The 18,113-nt window shown below is 46.0% G+C and overlaps 1 protein-coding gene across 3 annotated transcripts in view; it reads right to left on the reverse strand.

Annotated features, from left to right (window-relative positions):
- rerea (arginine-glutamic acid dipeptide (RE) repeats a) overlaps positions 1–18,113 on the reverse strand; it is a 122,123-nt gene that overhangs the window by 38,853 nt on the left and 65,157 nt on the right. For all 3 annotated transcript variants that reach the window (XM_070838890.1, XM_070838891.1, XM_070838889.1), the window contains one exon: positions 518–623. In XM_070838890.1, coding sequence (XP_070694991.1) covers positions 518–623 — 106 coding nt within the window. The remainder of the gene's footprint in view (positions 1–517; positions 624–18,113) is intronic.

The following is an 18,113-nucleotide window of genomic DNA, read 5'->3' on the forward strand; positions in this document are numbered from 1 at the left end:
CTATTACAAGTTAATGTGAAATCTGATTTTCCGTTCTATTTCTTCACCAGGATTTCATATTCAGTTGCTAAAAAACAGCGACAGTGCTTATGTTCCTGTGGATGTGTATGTGTTAGGGTGTGATGAGTGCACTGGCACTGATGGTGTTGAAAGTGTGTGTGTGTGGTCAAGGGCCACATGACACTCCGGGTTATTAACACTTGACAGTACTGCTGTCTGGCCTGAAGGAGCGTTTCCCGGGGAACAGCACGGAGCCACGGGATTGGCTCGGCTGCCTGGGACACCGTCTTCTGGTTACTGTTTGAAATGCAATTCACAGCGAGCTCTTATATCCTCCAACAGTCTGGAGAGCTGGGCCAGGTGTGTGTGTGTGTGTGTGTGTGGCGGAGAGAAATTGAGTGTTGTGTTGCACAGCACATAAGTTTTCTATGTGTGTGTGTGTGTGTGTGTGTGTGTGTGTGTACTGTGAAAATGCACATGTTCGAATGAGTTTCAGAGAACACAAAAGCAGTCTCACCGTTCTCATTGTTGCGATCCTGCACCAGGTGCTGGTAGACAGAGTCGGGCACCTCTGACTGGCGGTAGTACCATTTCACATTCATCAGCAGATGGTCCCGTTTACTCTGCAACACATAGAGACACAGACAGAGTGAGCTGGAGACAAACAAAAAGATCCCACACTAAGATAAACAGACATAATTGTGTTTGATTATGACATCATAAACCGGCCTCTTCGTAAACACTGATGCTGTGCAGGCGCACTGTTTATGACTCACACAGGCTGATGCCAAAAAGCACGCAGAGAGACCAAGTCAATTAAAAAGGGATTGCAGAGCATTTAGAGCCTTAATAAAGTAAACAGTGGGATGGCCGCTGCTGGAGGAAGTATGGGGAGAGAAGAACCATGCAGAGGATGAAGAGTGATGAGTGTTCAATCCTCTGCCTCCTGCTTTCTCTGCACTTAATAACAACACTCAGCTGATTTTAACATACCATTAAGGCTTTTAAAGTTGACTCATGAACAGGTACTGTATCCTTCTGCCATGCTTTGGATTTTATACTCTTTAAGTGCTGCCACTCACTGGCCTTGTGAAAAACTGCAAATCAGCAAAGGCTTGTAATCTCTTTCATGACCAGCAAGTGGCAGCACTGAGGTGAGTAAAGACGGCCAGTCTATAAAAAACATAGAGGGGAGGAGAAGGGGGGGGGAGAAAATGGTAGAAACTGAGGCCAGCACTGAAGTGAGGGATGAAAAGGGCAAAACACTGTTTTCATTTCATGTTATAAAATATTTATTGTGCCTTCACATAAGCCCAACTGACCGTCACAGTGGTTTGAGAGAACATTACAGAGACTGCCGGGCTGGGTGCTCGACTGCGACACAATCCTATTGGCCCCAGCCATCTTTATTAGGGGCTGGGCCACACTGCACTGCACTAACTGACTGAGACACCTGCACCACCACTGACACCACCCGTGTAGTAAAGGAGGAATGAGCATATGGAAAACAAATGGAAGAACGGGGAAAAAAAAATCTATGGTAATCTAAGACAGACAGTTTAACTTCCGCTCTTTCCAGGCTCTTAGCAGTGTGTGTGTGTGTGTGTGTGTACAGGAACATGAGGTCAGAGTAAAGATATTTAAAGCCTTTAGAGTACATTGTTCTGTTATGTCACGGGGGAGGAGGCTGAGCACACGCAGCCAAGCAAATCATCACCTCCCTAAACCCTCAAGCCCACCTCTGGTTTTCCCATTCTCTCCATAGCTTCCCTCCCTTCTTCTCCACCTATCTCATTCCAACCCTCCACTCCACCAACTCTCCATTTTCCTTCCCTCGTTCTTCCCTTTCTCCAACCTTGAGCAGGGAGGAGGAATGAGTGAGTAAGTGAGCCTGGACGTGTTTAACAGCAGCTGGCACGCAGTCAGTCAGCTGCATTTACTGCTCTGGATGATTGTGTGAGCATGCACGCAACACCACACAACCACATACACTTTGCTTGTTATTCAACAGAGGGCCATACTGATGGACTGAGACACAGACCCCCCGAGCACATAGACATACTGTGTGTGAAGAAATGTGTGCAATGACGTCATGTCCCTCCCTCTCTCCCTCCCTCCTAGCAGTTAGCCCAGCCATCCCAACCTCTTGTCTATCCAGTGTACAGACACTGTTGCCTTCTAGACTAACAGGCTGCCTGCCACGGCAGAACAAGTAGTTATCCGGTACTTATACATAATTAATACTTTAAGGAGAGTGTAAATGCTGCCTGTGTGCTACCTGAACATTTCATTTTCTGCCTGCACAACCACAAAAATCAAAGGGATTTCAGAGAGATGGAACATAGAGCCTGATGCAAACAGAAAAGCACAAGCAGGCTGAAAGACACACACACATACACAAATACTTTTACACCTTATTCAGGAGCCTGCATTATTTTAAACCAACCAAATGAAGCAAGGCAGAGAGCGAATGTTACTTCAGTTATCATCGGTACCCTCGTTACTACAGAGTAGCTGCTGCTCTTCCGAGCAGATTGCTGTTTAGAAGCTCACAGCGGCGTTAAGCCCTCTCGGGCAAAAGAGGGAGGGAGATGGAGAGAAAGACTGAGAGTGCAACATATGGAGCACGTAGTGGGAGTGAAGCATAGCTTTCAATTATCACAATTCTATAAACATGCGGGGTGGAAAAATGACTAGATAACGCAAGGAGAAAATGAAGGGGGATGATAGACAGCTCAGACTCGCCAAAACGAACTACCAGTTGTATTGTCTGGGTTTTGCTAAGCCTGCCATAGAAAATAACAGAGAGAGAACATATAAGAGGGAACCACAATGCTGAATTGATTAGAGACATTCCACGCTGCCTGTAGAGCCCCGCACAATGTCAGTCATCTTTGTCTGTCCTGCCAGAGGCTAAACATGGCCCTGCCCTCCCTCCTCCTGGGCCCTAAACCCTGGGAATGCCGCTCACTGAAGAGAGGCCAAAAGACTTACCAACCCACTACTGAGAGAAAGAAATGAAACAAGAGGAAAAAAAGAGAAAGTGCAAGGAGGTAGAGTAAAAGAGATAGGGGGGGGGGGTTGGATTAAGGTAGGAGGAGCAAGACCCTCTCATTTCCTCAGACTTAATATTACAACTATCCTCCTCCTGCTTTACTGAAGCCCCCAGGGTACAAGGCTACCCCTTTATTCATTGAGGAGATATAAATCTAAGAGTCATGCTTTGGGGCTGAGCACAATGGTACCCCCCCCCCTCCCCCCTCCAGCAGCTCAGCCTGGCCTGTGGCATTCTTGGGCACGCTCATCAGACAGGGGTTGGATTATATTAAAGGATAGTTCGCAAAAAAATTATACATTGGAAAATATTAGAAGTACAATTTTAAAGCATATTTCTTGTAGAATTAATAAAAAAAATTGCGATGAATAAAAAGCAAATCATTGCAGTTATCGCTGTTCTCGAAGCAGCCAAGACAGGCCAGGCATTGTGTGAGTCGGTTAATTCTCCCTCTGACTAGCTAAAGGTGGCTGGCCCCTTGGATCCATAATGGCTGTGCAGTTTTCTTTGTGTGGCAGCATGTGTGTGCAGTCAACTCTGGAGCTGGGGCCCCTGTGTACGACTACACCACTACAAAGACTGGGAGAGAGAGAGAGGGGGAAATGCAGAGGGCAGACTTTCCTTTTAACAAGGAAAAGCTTTAAATGTGAAAAGAAACCAGCTCTGGTAGACATACACTTAAAAGATGGAGTAAGTGCGGAATTAATTCCATGTTTACAACTAAAAGAGTGTGAAATCAATACAGTGCTCTTCAATGCAAAACCAATGACAACACTAATACCTTTCAATGATTGGGAGCGTGCTTAGTGGCGGCAGCAGCGAGCCCCGACTTTCTCCCACATCTGTTCACAGTGGCCTTTACAATATGCTCGTTGCCTTGCAGCCAAGCTGAGCTGTGACAGAACTGAGGGAACGTTGTTACAACCTGTAACCCTCAAACCTAATGCCCTATTCCTCCTCCTCCTCCCTGCACTGTAACACTAGAGCTTTGCTTTAAACAAAACCAGACCCTCCCGCTCCCACACGACAGGCCCCCAGTGCACCTCGTTAACAGGAAACCTCTGTTTATTTTCTCTGCTTTTCAAACACTCTCCTCTTCCTCTGCTAACCCTGTTAGTGAACCCCCCCTCTCTTCACTAGTGACATCAGCAGCCAGGATCTATGACTTCCTTCAGGAGGTGGCAGCCAGAAGTATGGAAGGAAAGACAGATCCCAAACGCACAGATAAAGGAGACTGCAGAGAGAGAGGAAGGAAAGGAGGAAGGAAGGGAGGGAGGGAGGGAGGGGAGGTCAAACAGACAAGAGCAGCAGCGGCTCAGCGTTAGCAAGGAATGTCAAGCAGTTCAGCTAGGCTAGCAGTCTGCTGAGCTAACAGCTTAGTTAGCTAACACCTCAGGGGAAGGGGAGGCTCGGGTATGGTAGATCAGGGCTGGGGGCGGTGTGACATTGACAGGCAGAAGCTCAAAATGGCATGGAGGGCGGATTGTGGGAGTGTTCACCTCGCCTGCCGCAAGGGGAGAGCAAGCACAACCAAAGAACAAAAGGCTGATTGTGGCATTTGGAGGTAGAGATGGGATCTGGGAGGACTAATCTGCTGCTCCGACATGATAAGATTAGAGAGGGGAGGCAGGAAGAGCTGGCTGGGAAGATCACACATAAACTTGCATAAACACATACACACACAGGCAAAGATGATGGATCTGATTGGAAGGGTTTTCCACTTGGCGCTCTCTCTTCCTTATTTTCCTTCCTTCTCTCCCTTATTTTCTCCCACTCTCTCCGAGACAGAGATATCTGCCAGAACACCAGCACTCAATAAGCACTTCCATCTGGACGACAGAGTGCGCGCACACACACGCGCGCACACACACACACTCAAAACTGTACGTGTGTGAACATACACTGGCGAGGTACAAGAGATCTGCTGTGCTCACGCAATCTACGACATCTCAGTGACTGACAAAGGAGGTTGTTAAAAAGAAATGCCAGCATGCTGTGTGAGCAAACACACAGACATACAAACGAATGCACACTCTCTCTCTCTCTCTCACACACACACACACACACACACACACACATATATACACAAATAACAGGCTTTCAGGATAAGCACCACTATTCTTCTCCCAACCCTGCAGTAGAGAGGGGCAGACTGGGACTCTGTGTCAGAGGTAAGAAAAAGCACCTCTAAATCAGCCTGTCAGAGCCAGCAGCAGCAGGATTCCACTCTGCAATCCTCCTCTCCTTATGGGCTTCACAGTGAGCACTTGGCGACTCGGAGGAAGGAAGGATAACCTGCCCCACAGGCCTCCCTCTCTTAGGCACATATAATAACACTAAACAAATGCTGATTACAATGTTTGTGAGGAGGAGCTGTGCAGAGCCTGCTTCCCCGCCTGGCAACAAGAACAAATGGAGAGCGTGTGGGAGGCACAGGGGGGAGGGAGGAGGGAGGAGGTGAGGTGAGTCCCAGCTGTGGTGGTAGTGCTGGCAGGACCTTTACGCCGTGCCTACACAGAGGTGTCTCTCTCTCTGCCTCTCTTTGGCTTGACCTGTTTGGATATTAAATCGGCGCCCTCTGCTTTGAACACACTGGGCCCATCTGTCAGCCCGGCTCCATATTGGATTGGATGAGCTTTAGCCGTTTCAAAGTGGGCAGATTTGCTCTTGTTGCTCTTTGTGTGTCTGTGTGTGTGCCTTTGAACATGAGCACCCACGCCTGCCTTAAATTTAAAACTCCTTTTCAAGGAATCAAGCGGACGAGTATCACTTTACGGCAGACTCACTAGTCTCCTCAGTGAACAATTTGACGACATACAGCAACACATCTGAGGACGTGAACAGGTTCTCCTGTCATCTAAGCAAAAGGAAAGAGGGATGGTGGCAGGGACGGAGAAAAGAAACAAAAAGAGGAGAGGGGTTGAGTCACGCGGAACTCGCAGATGATACTAATTAAGACTTGAGGGCTGAGGGCCACTACTGGCGGATCATACTGCCAACCACAGGCACACTTTACACACTGGAGAGTCACAAGCACCACACATGACTGCCACATTTGAGAGCTCACTCCATGCCGATAACAAACAGGGCTAATTGTGCCCTTCTTTGCTTCATCTCTCCTTTATTTCGAATGTGCCCCAGTGGGAGAAAGTAAATTAATGGCAGAAATAATAAGAAAAATGCATGAGGTTGACCGTGTTGCCCTCCTTCTAGACAGAGAGAGAATCAAGAACACTAGCTTTAGCTGCTCGCTCCATAAAATAGCCAGGCTGCGTCCAACTTAAATATTTGTCTTTGCCTCCAACACACTTCTGCTGCATGGCGGTTTCAGCCAAGAAACTTAAGATGAGTTAAGGGATGGTACAGAGAGCAGCACCGTGAAAGGCAAAAAGGAGAGAGGATATAAAGAATACAATTACTAATGATGATCATTATCTGCAGACCACAGATACAGAGCACCAGGGACCTGACTTGTGTTCAGCGATTTAGGCTACACATGCATACACAGGCACTTCTTTTTTTTTTTTCCCAGAGTCAGAAATCCTTGCAGCACTTGCAGGGTATAGACTAGAATGCAGATCCAAGTGAGACTTCAAATGCAGGCTGTGCGAGGACAGATGGAGGCGGTTAGGAGAGCTCATATCTGGGTGTTCAGATCATAATACTGACTTTATTTCCCAAGCTCTCCCTCTCAGCCAGACATACAGTTATAGCCTGCCAGAAAACATTGTCATTTCTGCCTTCAGCCTTTCATTTAGCCGCTTCAAAGCCATCTCGCTTTGATACCTGGCTTCCTGTGCGTGTTTGTTTGTATGTGTGTGTGTGCGTGCGTGTGTTTGCGTATAGCCTGGGATGTTCTCTTGAGAGCAGAGACTTGTCTGGTCTCAAGGTAATACCCATGAGTCAGGATTCAGAGTTAGACAGCGACACACAGACACACACACACACACAAAGACTGAGGAATGCTGGAGTTTTTGGACGACACAGGCTTCCTTTGTGTTGTACAGAGTGTTTAAACTGCACGGTGTTTTGTCTGGAAGGCTGTTTGCCTGTGATCCATTGTGTTAGCTTTGCCTTGTTAGCATAGCCTAGTGAGCTAATGAGACATCTTACTAATACTGACTGGTCTACTGCCATGAAGGAAGAGAAGGGTACTGCTCACTGAGAGGGGCGTGCAGAAAGGATATGAATATCAGGCTGTGTGTGTGCGTGTGTGTGTGTGTGTGGATGTCATATTGGAAGTCTGCCCAGGCAGCTAATCCGGACCCCGCGTGTGTGTATATGTATGTGTATGTGCATGTACGAATACCACTGGCAGCCTCCTGAGCAGGGCATGGCAGAGAAGGAGCTGTGGGCTGATTGAGTGCTGTAATGAAAGACAGGAAATGAGAAGCCTTGCTTAAGCCAATGCTAATCGATCTCCCCTTTGGTAGAATTCACACACAGACACACAAATGCATATGTAACTTTCACGCTAAATTGTAGGTTGATGCAGTAGTAATAAAGGTGGAAAGTGAATAAGATTTAGCCATGGATAGGACGTGTGTGTGTGTGAAGGGTGGACAGGTTGTGTGTGTGTGTAGTATAACACGTCAACGACTAGTTGTGGAGTCAGAGAGGTGCGTGCCACTTCAAAGACTGATGGGGTGTGCGCTTTGAGAGTGATGATGGAGCGTTGGTAAAAAAGGAACAGTGTGTGTGAATGCTTAGGAGGTCTGCTCTATGAACGAGCAGCTGTCAGGCCATCAGAAGATTGTCTGTGGGGAGTGTGTGTGTGATAGTGACACAGATACAGAGAAACAGAGATTTCTTGTACGTTTCTGTTGCTCTGTATGGTCAACACACATCTATGCACAGCTAATAGGAATATTCATGATTCTCCTAACACACACACACACCCAAACATACAACCATTTCTGTGTAAGAACACAAACACATACACACCCGGGAGAGAGAGAGGGAGAGAGAGAGGAGTGGTGATTCACAGTCGGAGACGGGAGGCAAATAAGCAGAGAATAGGAGCGCAAGCATGCAAAAACAGATCTTAACGCTGCGTGTAAAAACCAGACAGGCAGCATCGCAGACGGCCTTGACGAGCTCATGTTACTATGAGCTCAACCAGTTGTGATAGTATTGTTTTATCTGGCCACTGCTTCTGAAGATAACCATCTCTGCGTCTCTCTCCCCCTTCTATCTCTGTGTCTGAAGGTGACCTTGCCTGTCTGTCAGTCTCTAGCGATGACACTGGCCCCATCAGTAATACATCATGTAAGCTGTGTATCAGCCAGATGCAGCACTAACCAAGCAGTGGGTGGTCGGTCAGGCACGCTTGCTTTGTACAATATGCAAATAATCACATGCAAATTACCTACCCATGTGTGTGACGGTATATCAGTGTGGATGCAAATGCAGCAGACAATCAGATGTGTGTGTTAACAAAAGATTTAAAGACGTTACATGCCTTTCACCAAATACAGTTGCAGCTCACAAAATCAAAACGTTACTCGCAGCAACTGTAGACTGAATGCTGGGGAAGAATGTGATTATAACACGTGCACACACACACACACATACACACACACACACAGGCCAGAAGCTTTGAGCAGCCTCCTGCTGTGCTGCAACAGGAGATGTATTGTAGATGACACAGCTGCAATAACAAGGCTGGCCCAGTGCTAGAAGGAGCTGTACTGCATGACTCTCAGTCTAGACCGGCAGTAACAGCCGCCATATTGTAACATGATTATGTATGGAGTTTCTGGGAGTGTTCGAAAGACACATTTTAGTCCACTTGCAACATGTTTAATTCAAACTGAAAATGAATTGGAAGTCACAGAAAAACCACATAAACATTTTGCCTCCTTAATTCAATTCAATTAAGCACAAACTAGATCTGGTAGTTAGGAAGTCCAAGGGCATTTTTAAACTGATGGGAAAGGCTGAATTGTTCACTCTGTGACAGTATTATCGATTTAATCTTTCATGTATTCCTCCTACGCAATTAACTCACCACTTGAGATTTTACATTTTCCAGTGCAGAAAAATCAAGGGATGTTTTTCCTTTGGTTTATCTTTAACTGCTAAATGGGTGCATGGTATTGAAGGTAGAATGAGCTAATGAGGCACAAAATGTAAATTAAGAAAATAATCGGAATTAAGAAAACAACTATGCAAGCAAAGCGCTGTGTTTGTAATTATCTGTTTAATGTTTTGAAACTAAAAATGGGTGGTGTAAGAGCAAGATAAAGGGTGAAGGAAGGTATAAATTATTGAATTTAGTAAGGCAGAATCAATCAAAAACCATGCACAACCTGTTCTGCATTAGTTGAGCACACATGCTGCGAACTGTTTTTTTTCCCAAGTGGAAAAATGCACATTTTGACACTTTTTCAGACACTTCACACATTTTAACTTTAAAAACCTGCTGATATCCTCCTTACTGTAATACCATGTGAAATACTTTTGCATAGCATCACTTCTTTCACAGGAGGAGGGTAGTAGAGTGAAGCTGGGAATGTAAAATTGATTTATGATTCACCTTTCCTTTCTAAATTCTGTATTTTTTTTGTTTTGTTTAATTTTCTGAATATTATCACAACATTCAGCTGACAAAATATTGAATCAGTGGATGACTAATTTATATATATATATATATATATATATATATATATATATGCAAATTAAGACTGTAAGACGTGCAACAAAATACACATGGTTAAGACATGGGAAAAACAGAGTCATGATGAGCACAGTGTGTCAAACACACTGGTTATCGTTCACACACTCACACCCGCAGAAAGAGCGCCCACCGCGAGAGAGTGTGAGACAAAGAGGTTGAACAACACACCAACATCTCTACTCTCTGCAACCGATGCACATCAAAGCCTTCTCCGCCCATTTATCTGTGTGTGTCCCTGTAAATCAAAAGGCATACTTTGAACACACGAACACACACACACGCACACACACAGACTGCATTAGCTTTGTGCAGCAGCATCCAGAGCTGGGTTGGGGAGGTAAAGGATTTTGCTGTAGACGGGGGAATTACTTGCCTCAGCTCACTATGCCAGGGAGGAGAGGGGGATGACTGTTTACCCACAATGAGTGAAAGAAAGAAAGAAAGAGGAAGAGAGGTCAGTGAGAGACAGCTCTGCCACCATCATTGGAAGTTGACGCACACACACCTACCTCTGTCTTTGAAAATGGCTGTGAGATGTGTTAGATAAGAGGCCATGTCAATGTAATTACTTGTAACAAGCATGTTCGCGGTAAGATACTATACATAGAAACAGAGAAGGAATAAAAGCACAAACACACTCACAAACCCATTCAGAGGAAAACCAAGGAATGCACTCCCCCTCCTCCACAAACACACACACACACACACACACACACACACACACGATCTGTGCATCCCAGTGTGACCATATGGTTTGGCGGGGACTTCCTACCCACCACAGAGGAAGTGTCCGTTTACAGTGTACAGTTCAGTTGTCCTCCATCACATCCTGTCTCCCAACTCTAAGCGGCAATGCGAAGCCTGCTTGGCTCAGCCCAGTCACGGCTTTGAAGTTAAATCAAGCAGAAAGGAGACACAGTTCACCATACCATGCAATCAGCATCAGCATGAGATCTGGTAGGGCGCACGCAACCTTAAACGACAAAGCACTGGCAGCGTAAAGAGAGAGCTTTATGTATTGTAGCTTGTGTGTGTGGCGGATTCTTGCCTTTTATTCCTTCCGTTGTGGTGGTGTGATTGACATCCACCTGTCCTTGGGTGGAGGGTGATTAGGTGTTCTTACAGCTGCCTCTTTGTAACAGAGTGGATTGCTTGTAATAGATTGTGTGTGGAGAGTGATATGATAGGCCGATGATGGAATGATCCAGCAGACATTGACTAACAAACAGCCTGTGGAATACAATAGGGCGGGGTTATTGATGACTCTCTTAAACAGCCAGTATCATTGCCATGGCAGCCCATACATTATCACGGCGCAGCCACGCCCCGTCACTGGCCTTGGCCAATGGGCAGGCAGCTGCCGAGCAAACAATCCCCTGTAGTGTTGGAATGGTTGGGGGAGAGAGGGGAATGCTAAATGTGCCACTTCATCTGGTGATTGACACAAAGCCTCTTGTTTACCGGCGCCACGGAGATTTGCATCTTTTTACCGTTGCCCCTCCCTCTCCTCTTCTCCGTCATTCCTGTTCTTCTCCTCTGCATACCCCGCTTCACTCCCACAATCCTCCCTGTTTGTGGCAGCACTGCATGAAGTGGATATTACCCCACCCTGCTGCTATGATATTGATCAGCCTCCTCCCTCTCCTCCTTTCTCTCTCCTCTCTTCATAGCCCACTGCATTGATTCCACCTCTCCCTCTGAGCCCGCCAGCTAGGAGTGATTACACACGCTGCTCACACACAGTGATGCGCACACACACACACACGCACGCACGCACGCACGCACGCACGCACGCACGCACGCACGCACGCACGCACGCACGCACGCACGCACGCACGCACGCACGCACGCACGCACACACACACACACTGGAGTCTTTGGTAGGGATGTGGAGCCTTGCTTTACTTTAAAGGCTATAAAGCTCAGCGGCTGCTGCACCAGCCCTGTGAAAACACTACTTCTTTTCACTAAAGGCAACCAATGGCTGCAAGCTTTGCATGACATGACCATAATAAATATTGTTGTTATAGCATGTTAGCATAGCACATCAGCAGGCTGGCGTAAAGCCGGATGTGCTCTGGTGGTTTTGGCAGGCTGGTGCTAAAGATGGCTGTGGTAGGGCTTGACAGGTGGGCTCCTGACACCTTGTGATTCTGTGCAGAACCACTCAGAGCTGATACATGCTCCTTATATGGGCCTGCTGCGCTGCGCTCACCAACAATAGACTAGCAGCTAGCCCACTAAAGTCAAAGCAGTTAAATGAAAGAGCACAGAGTGGGTGTCGATGTTACATGGACAAGTTGTAGGTAATTCGAGTTGAGTGGAAAGCTACACTGCCTCAGTGAATTTCCACACCATAAGCTGAGCTTACCTAAACGGTGCCAGTAGCAGGAGCCACTGGCTCACCTGTGCACACTTGCACATTAATTACTTAAATACCTCTGCTGTTAACCAGATAGCATCTGCTGATGATAGCTGGTGGAGAGCGAGAGGTTTTGGATGGGGAGTCCTAGCTGATGAGCTAACAAGGGCAGTGTGGGCTGAAGCCGCAAGAACAACCACTTATCTCCGTGTAACCTCTCTCTGGCAGCAGCAACAATCCAGCAGAGAGTCTACAGCAACAGGCCAGAGATCCCACATATTATACACACGCTCACTGCCATTTGGCATTTAAATGGCATTTTAGCGTGGCAGCAAACAGTTTGCACCTAATTATGGCCAGTCGCTGCTGTGTCCTGAGTTAAGCAGGAGTCTCAAACAGCCATCCGCACAAGAGCAGGGCTGTTAAATCTGCTCTTTTAAGGATAACCAATATCTCTGCCTTTATCCTTACTGCTGAGGTGGACTGCATGCGAGTGTTGTTAAAGGGGCTGTATAACATGTAAAATGTTAACAGTCCAAACAAAGAAAGACGGGGGTGGGGGGCAATGACAGTGCGAGTACGATCAATAGTAGTAATCAATATTCTCCCTCTGTACCTTTCACTATTTGAATTAGTGCTCGTCTTACTTTTATATAACCTCAAGCTGAAAGTGACTTTATAGCAGCTGTGTCATCTGATCAACAAAAAGCCTTAAATTAACCCAGAAAAAACACTTCATTAGCAGCTTAAAAAAGCGACAGCAGCAGTTTGACAAATAAATAATATTATGTCTCATTATCACTCAAAGTGAGCGCATCCAAAAACCCCTCTAATGATCCAATGAGGTATCTTTAGAGATGACATTTTGGGCCAAAAAGTACTCCAAGAAACAGTCAGCCATCTGTTAACAGCAAGCTCCATCAATCCCCTACAGGTCCTGTCACAAGTCTACAGCTAGGAGAGTGTAAGCACAAGTTCCACTGCGGTGCACAGGCTGAAGAAATGGGGTGTGTGTTTTGTGTAAATGTGTGTATCTAGGCTCTGCAGGGAGGAGAGGACGAGAGGTCACTGTCTATACAAGGAGCACACCTCGACAGACGGGGGTCTCAATCACCTCCAACACCCCTCCACACCCACTACTTGCTGATGGAGAGAGCCTCTCGCACTCATCCGCCAACTCCATTACCCACTCCGACAGGGCCGCACATTAAATCATTCAATTTCACCTGGAGAGGAGGGTGAAGGTAAGAGACAGAGAGGTGAGAGGAAGATGGGAAAGATTTTTTTCTTTACTCGGTCCTTTCTTGCTGGTTTGTGAACCGATTCGGACATACCCACGCGCTGGGCCACATCAGTGATGGGCTCAAGTCACTCCCCCTCCGTCCCACAGTGCCTTGAGGCATAAAATTCATCACATGGACCAGACAGCGGAGGAGAACAAGAAAGAAATAATGTGGGATAAGGTGAGGAATGCTGTAAGATATATTAAAAAGAAAAAGCAACTGATGAGAGCCTATAAAGAGTTATTCACCCGCAAATGGGGAGGGCATTATGACGATCTATAAATGGGCTGTTAAGCTCAATAGCCCAAAGTTAGCTTGTCGTGATGTTGCAGTGAAAGTCGATATAGCTGACTGTATTAGTCCTAGCCTCAACACTCCAAACACGCCAATATCATCTGGATTAAAAATGCAGTTAAATACTCTGATTATCTCAGTTAGCTCAAAACAAGTAAGAGAGGGAATTAAACAGCATGTAAGACAAAGCTTCAAACCCAGATTTCTGTAATAACTGTATAGGGCTAGAGGAAAAAGCTACTGGATAAAAGACGTGGATTTGACAACTGTACAGAAAAAGGGACTTAGGGGAGGTCTGTATTTTCTTAATCATTTCATTAAGATAATGCTTAGGCTAATTTAACAGTACGCTTAATAACGCAGACTTTCCTCCCTGTGCTCTGTACACAAGTGTTAACTGCCTGCTGGAACAAAGGCAGCTCTGTTCACAAACACAACACTGCCAAACTGTTAAGTACATTCCTATAAAGAGAAGAACAAAGAGCGTTTGAGCATGGCGAGAGCAGAAATGAATACAGCTACTGAGGGGATAGCACAGCTCAGCCCTTTGATGCCAGGAAATGTCTTTACCATCGCGGATAGTGTTTATACTGCTTCACAGCGTACTGTTTAAGATCGAGGCAACAATAAAAATCAACTGGTAGTAGCGTGAAATCTCAGAAGAGATGATGTTCAGGAGAGAAATGGGGCTGAGAGGGAGGGAGATGGGGGTCGAGGTATGTGCTGCGAAAGAGCAGAATAGTATATGAGATGGTGGAGAATTTAAAGGATTTGGACTGGATGGTTTTTGGTAAGCACAACAGAGGACCTGAGGATCGCACAAGGCAGGAATAATGAGGTGTGCAGTGTTTTTTGTGTGTGGATGCGAGTCATAAAAATGCACAAAGACCTATGCGCGGAATAAATGAAGTGTGTGTGCATGTGTGGTGAAGCGTCTCCAAGCCCTCGCAGCTGTGGTTCCCTCGGTCCATGTGATCCATTGGCGGTGACAGACAGGCAAACACAATTTAGACTCGCCCATCAAAGCGCATGCAACACCAGTCAGAGCCACTGTGGGAGGAAATGTGACGCACTGGACAGAAATCACACAATCCTCCCTCTGTGTCCCAGGAAAGACCAGTCTAAATTTGTCATCAACTAAAATCTGGAAATCCTGTTTGTTCTGCTTTTCTACCGTTTTTCTGAATTTATATTTTTTTTTACTGTACACTGCCATAGATACTCATCTTTTTGTGTTAGAAGAGGTGAGGCTGTGCTCAGTCAATCTCCGGGGATATTGGTGCATTTTATGGTTAAGAGGATTTCATGAAAACTGAAAAAAAAAACATCCTCTTTAGAGTGTAGAGGCTAGAGTAGTGAGCACTTCAAGTCTCTTATTTAGTGGTTATGGAGCAGCTCCAGTGTCTAAATCTTGATGACATGACTGATCGTGAGTCTTGGTTCTTTGATTTCTAGGTTTATGAGATGGTTTTCTCACTCACATATGCTGACTGGACTGTGTTGTGCTCGAGAAATGGCATATGAGAGTTCTTAAACGCAATGATATTCCCTTTTCATGATCAAAGCATGGGCATATGCGAGCCAGTTGCGTTGCATTAGATCAACAAGCGTTCAGAAATGGGGAATGGATAAAGCTAGCAGTGAATCAAGCTGCAGCACATGTACAAAATGTCAGAGGGCCTGTATGAAATTGCAGTGCTGCTGCAGGGGAGCCGCTGGAGATGGCAGCCTGTGGTGATGTTGCTGTTGTTTTAAGGGCTGTGTGAGGCAGTGGGCTCCAAGGCACAAAGTGTAGACATTCCTCAGACCTCACAGCAATCCCTGAAATTTCCTCCTCTCGTGCATGCTCCTCTCTTTGACCGATGCCATTGCCTGTCTTCCCCCTTTCCTTCCTCCCTTTCCTCTCTCTACTGGCAAGAGTTAATTTGCACCATGTGTTCTTTAAAAGGAGAAAGGGAGAAAGAGAGAAAGGGGGGTGGAAATAGGGATCTAGTGGAAGCGTGTGAACCTGATAGCACTGTAAATCTCCACTTCCACAGCGTTACCCTCTCGCCCCTCCTCCTCCTCTCCTGTTCTCTCTCATTCTTTTTTTATTGGCATGTCACACATTGGACAAGCTGGAAATTACACTGAGCTGAGCTGAGAACCAGCAGTGAAGCACGCCAGATACCCACTTAAGCTGAGAGAGCGGGGAAAAGTGGAGGGTGGAAAGGAGAAAAATAGAGGACAGGAGGGAGGTAGAAATGTAAAGTGGGAGAGGACGAGGAGGTGGGTTAAAATTTGCAGAGCAGAGGCCAATCCAATTAAAGCTTGACCAATCCACGCAAATGTGTTTAGTGTCTGGTTACTATATGCAGCACTAGGTGGTCAGGCAAAGACAAGTGATTCTTCTGTAAATACAATACTCACTCGAGCTACGAACAGATACAACATGAGATACTTGCAGCTGAGCCAAGACAAAATCTAAAATTCTATGGTATCTATGGTGGAAACCATGTAGGCCAAGTGATATGGAGACACTATGAACATTAGCCTAGTTCAAAGAGCTCTTCACCCTCTAATTGAGAATCCACCCCCTATGGAGGAGGCGAGTGTTTTCATTTCAACAGGAAAACCTGGTCAGGCAATTAAACAGGCCCTGTCATTATTTTTATACACAACGACCAGGTTGGAAATCCTGTAGGTTTTGAAAGAGTCATATCTACCTGCCTTCCTTGGTGTCTTTGCTACATTTGTTTTCCCACTTTCTCATCAAAGCCGGTGCCAAAGAAGATAGCACTGTCTGTCTGTTCCACTGCTTTAAAGATAAAATGTAGTGCTCCACAGTACAGCGGAGTGAATTTGCTTCAGATGTTAGTGAAGACATCAGAGGAGACATTTCCACTTGTGATGTGCCAGAAAAAAAGAAAAGTGTCTGAGAAACCGCTGAATATTTCAACAACTGAGCAACAAGGGGTGAAATTAGCACTTGGATATATATGCAAGTCCCAAATGTCATCTGTCACTGAAAAATGACAAATTTGCATGCATCTGTGTGTGTGAGAGATGCAGCCAAGCTGGTGAAAGTAAACTTAACTAATGAAACTCCAAAGGAGTATAGTGGGAAAAAGGCTCCTCTGATGAATAATTTAGCAGTGGTGGGTCCAAGAGGTGGCTATTGATTGAGCTTTTAAAGAGTCTTATGAAAATGCTATGGCCGCTGGCCTGGCCCTTCAGCCTGACCAACCCCCACTGTCCAGAGGCTGCACCCTCTCCATCTCCAATCACCACTCATAAAAACACACACACAAAACCCCATTTTGATTTCAGTCTGTCTCCACTCCCCCCCACCTCCCATCTTCTATCCCAGAGAAAGAGATCATCCTATTGGCTGAACAACTAGTTTCCATAGCAGCATTTAGCTAATGCACAGGGAGGGCAGTGAGGGTGAGAGAAAAAAGTGTTATCTGTCCAAAAAAGATGAAAAGAAGGGGATAGGAGGGAGAGTAGAAGCGAGGAGCCATGGGGAGGGTTGGGTAGGTTTGGTTTTATACTCACGTGCAGAGCTGAATACAGGCTCCTGCACTCACTGAGTCTGAACTATGTTGTTATCTCAACCTTGCCATTTCTTTTGCTGTATTTATTCATCGCTGCGCTGGTGTGGACAATCAATCTAACCTGCCTCCCCAAAGAGAGACAGAGCTGTGTAGCTGTCTGAAAGATGCATGCCTGTCTCCATCTGATTTGAGAAATGCACCGGGCTTGCAAACTGATACCAGAGAAGGACTAGCACTTGTCAGTCATGCAGATTGTGTCTGCTTAGGAACATGCTTGCATAGAAACAGCAGCTGCTGCAGCTAGTGACCCCGACACCTCAGCTAAATGACCTCATGTTACTCTAAAGAACAGCATTAATAGCTTCACCTCAATGAAATTTCAAGTGTGCAGAGCCAGGGAGGGAGGGAATGAGAGGGGGTGGCGGGTTACATACTTCGTCATAGAGCAGCATTAATCAAAACGGTCATAATGGGGAAAGTCACCTGATACTGCCAAAGCAGCAGTAAAAAATCCTTTGCTCACAGGGTCTAGTCACAGCCAACTGTGTGGGGAGGAGAGGGAGGGGGCTATTTGTCAAATAAAGACAGGTAATCTGAGCAGAATTAGTTTGTTCGAATAAAAAGATTATTCCACTTCATGCGTTAACCTGCTCCAACCTACCACAGTTAAGAAGTATAATGTCAGCGACAATTTCTGGTCTGTTTTCCTTTTGTAAGTGACAATGAATGGCCATTCAGTGTGTAGTAGCTGTTGTGTTGTGGTTCTATTCCTTTAACGCTGCTACTCAATAGGGAACATTACAGGCAGAATGCTTCAATCAAACAGCTTGCAGCAGGCTCGGCTGGCCGGCCATGTCGATAGACGCCTAGATGCCCTTGTCAAAGCTGCTTCCTCACAGGGAGC

This window comes from Pempheris klunzingeri, chromosome 11 (genome assembly GCF_042242105.1).
Source record: "Pempheris klunzingeri isolate RE-2024b chromosome 11, fPemKlu1.hap1, whole genome shotgun sequence".
NCBI lineage: Eukaryota > Metazoa > Chordata > Actinopteri > Acropomatiformes > Pempheridae > Pempheris > Pempheris klunzingeri.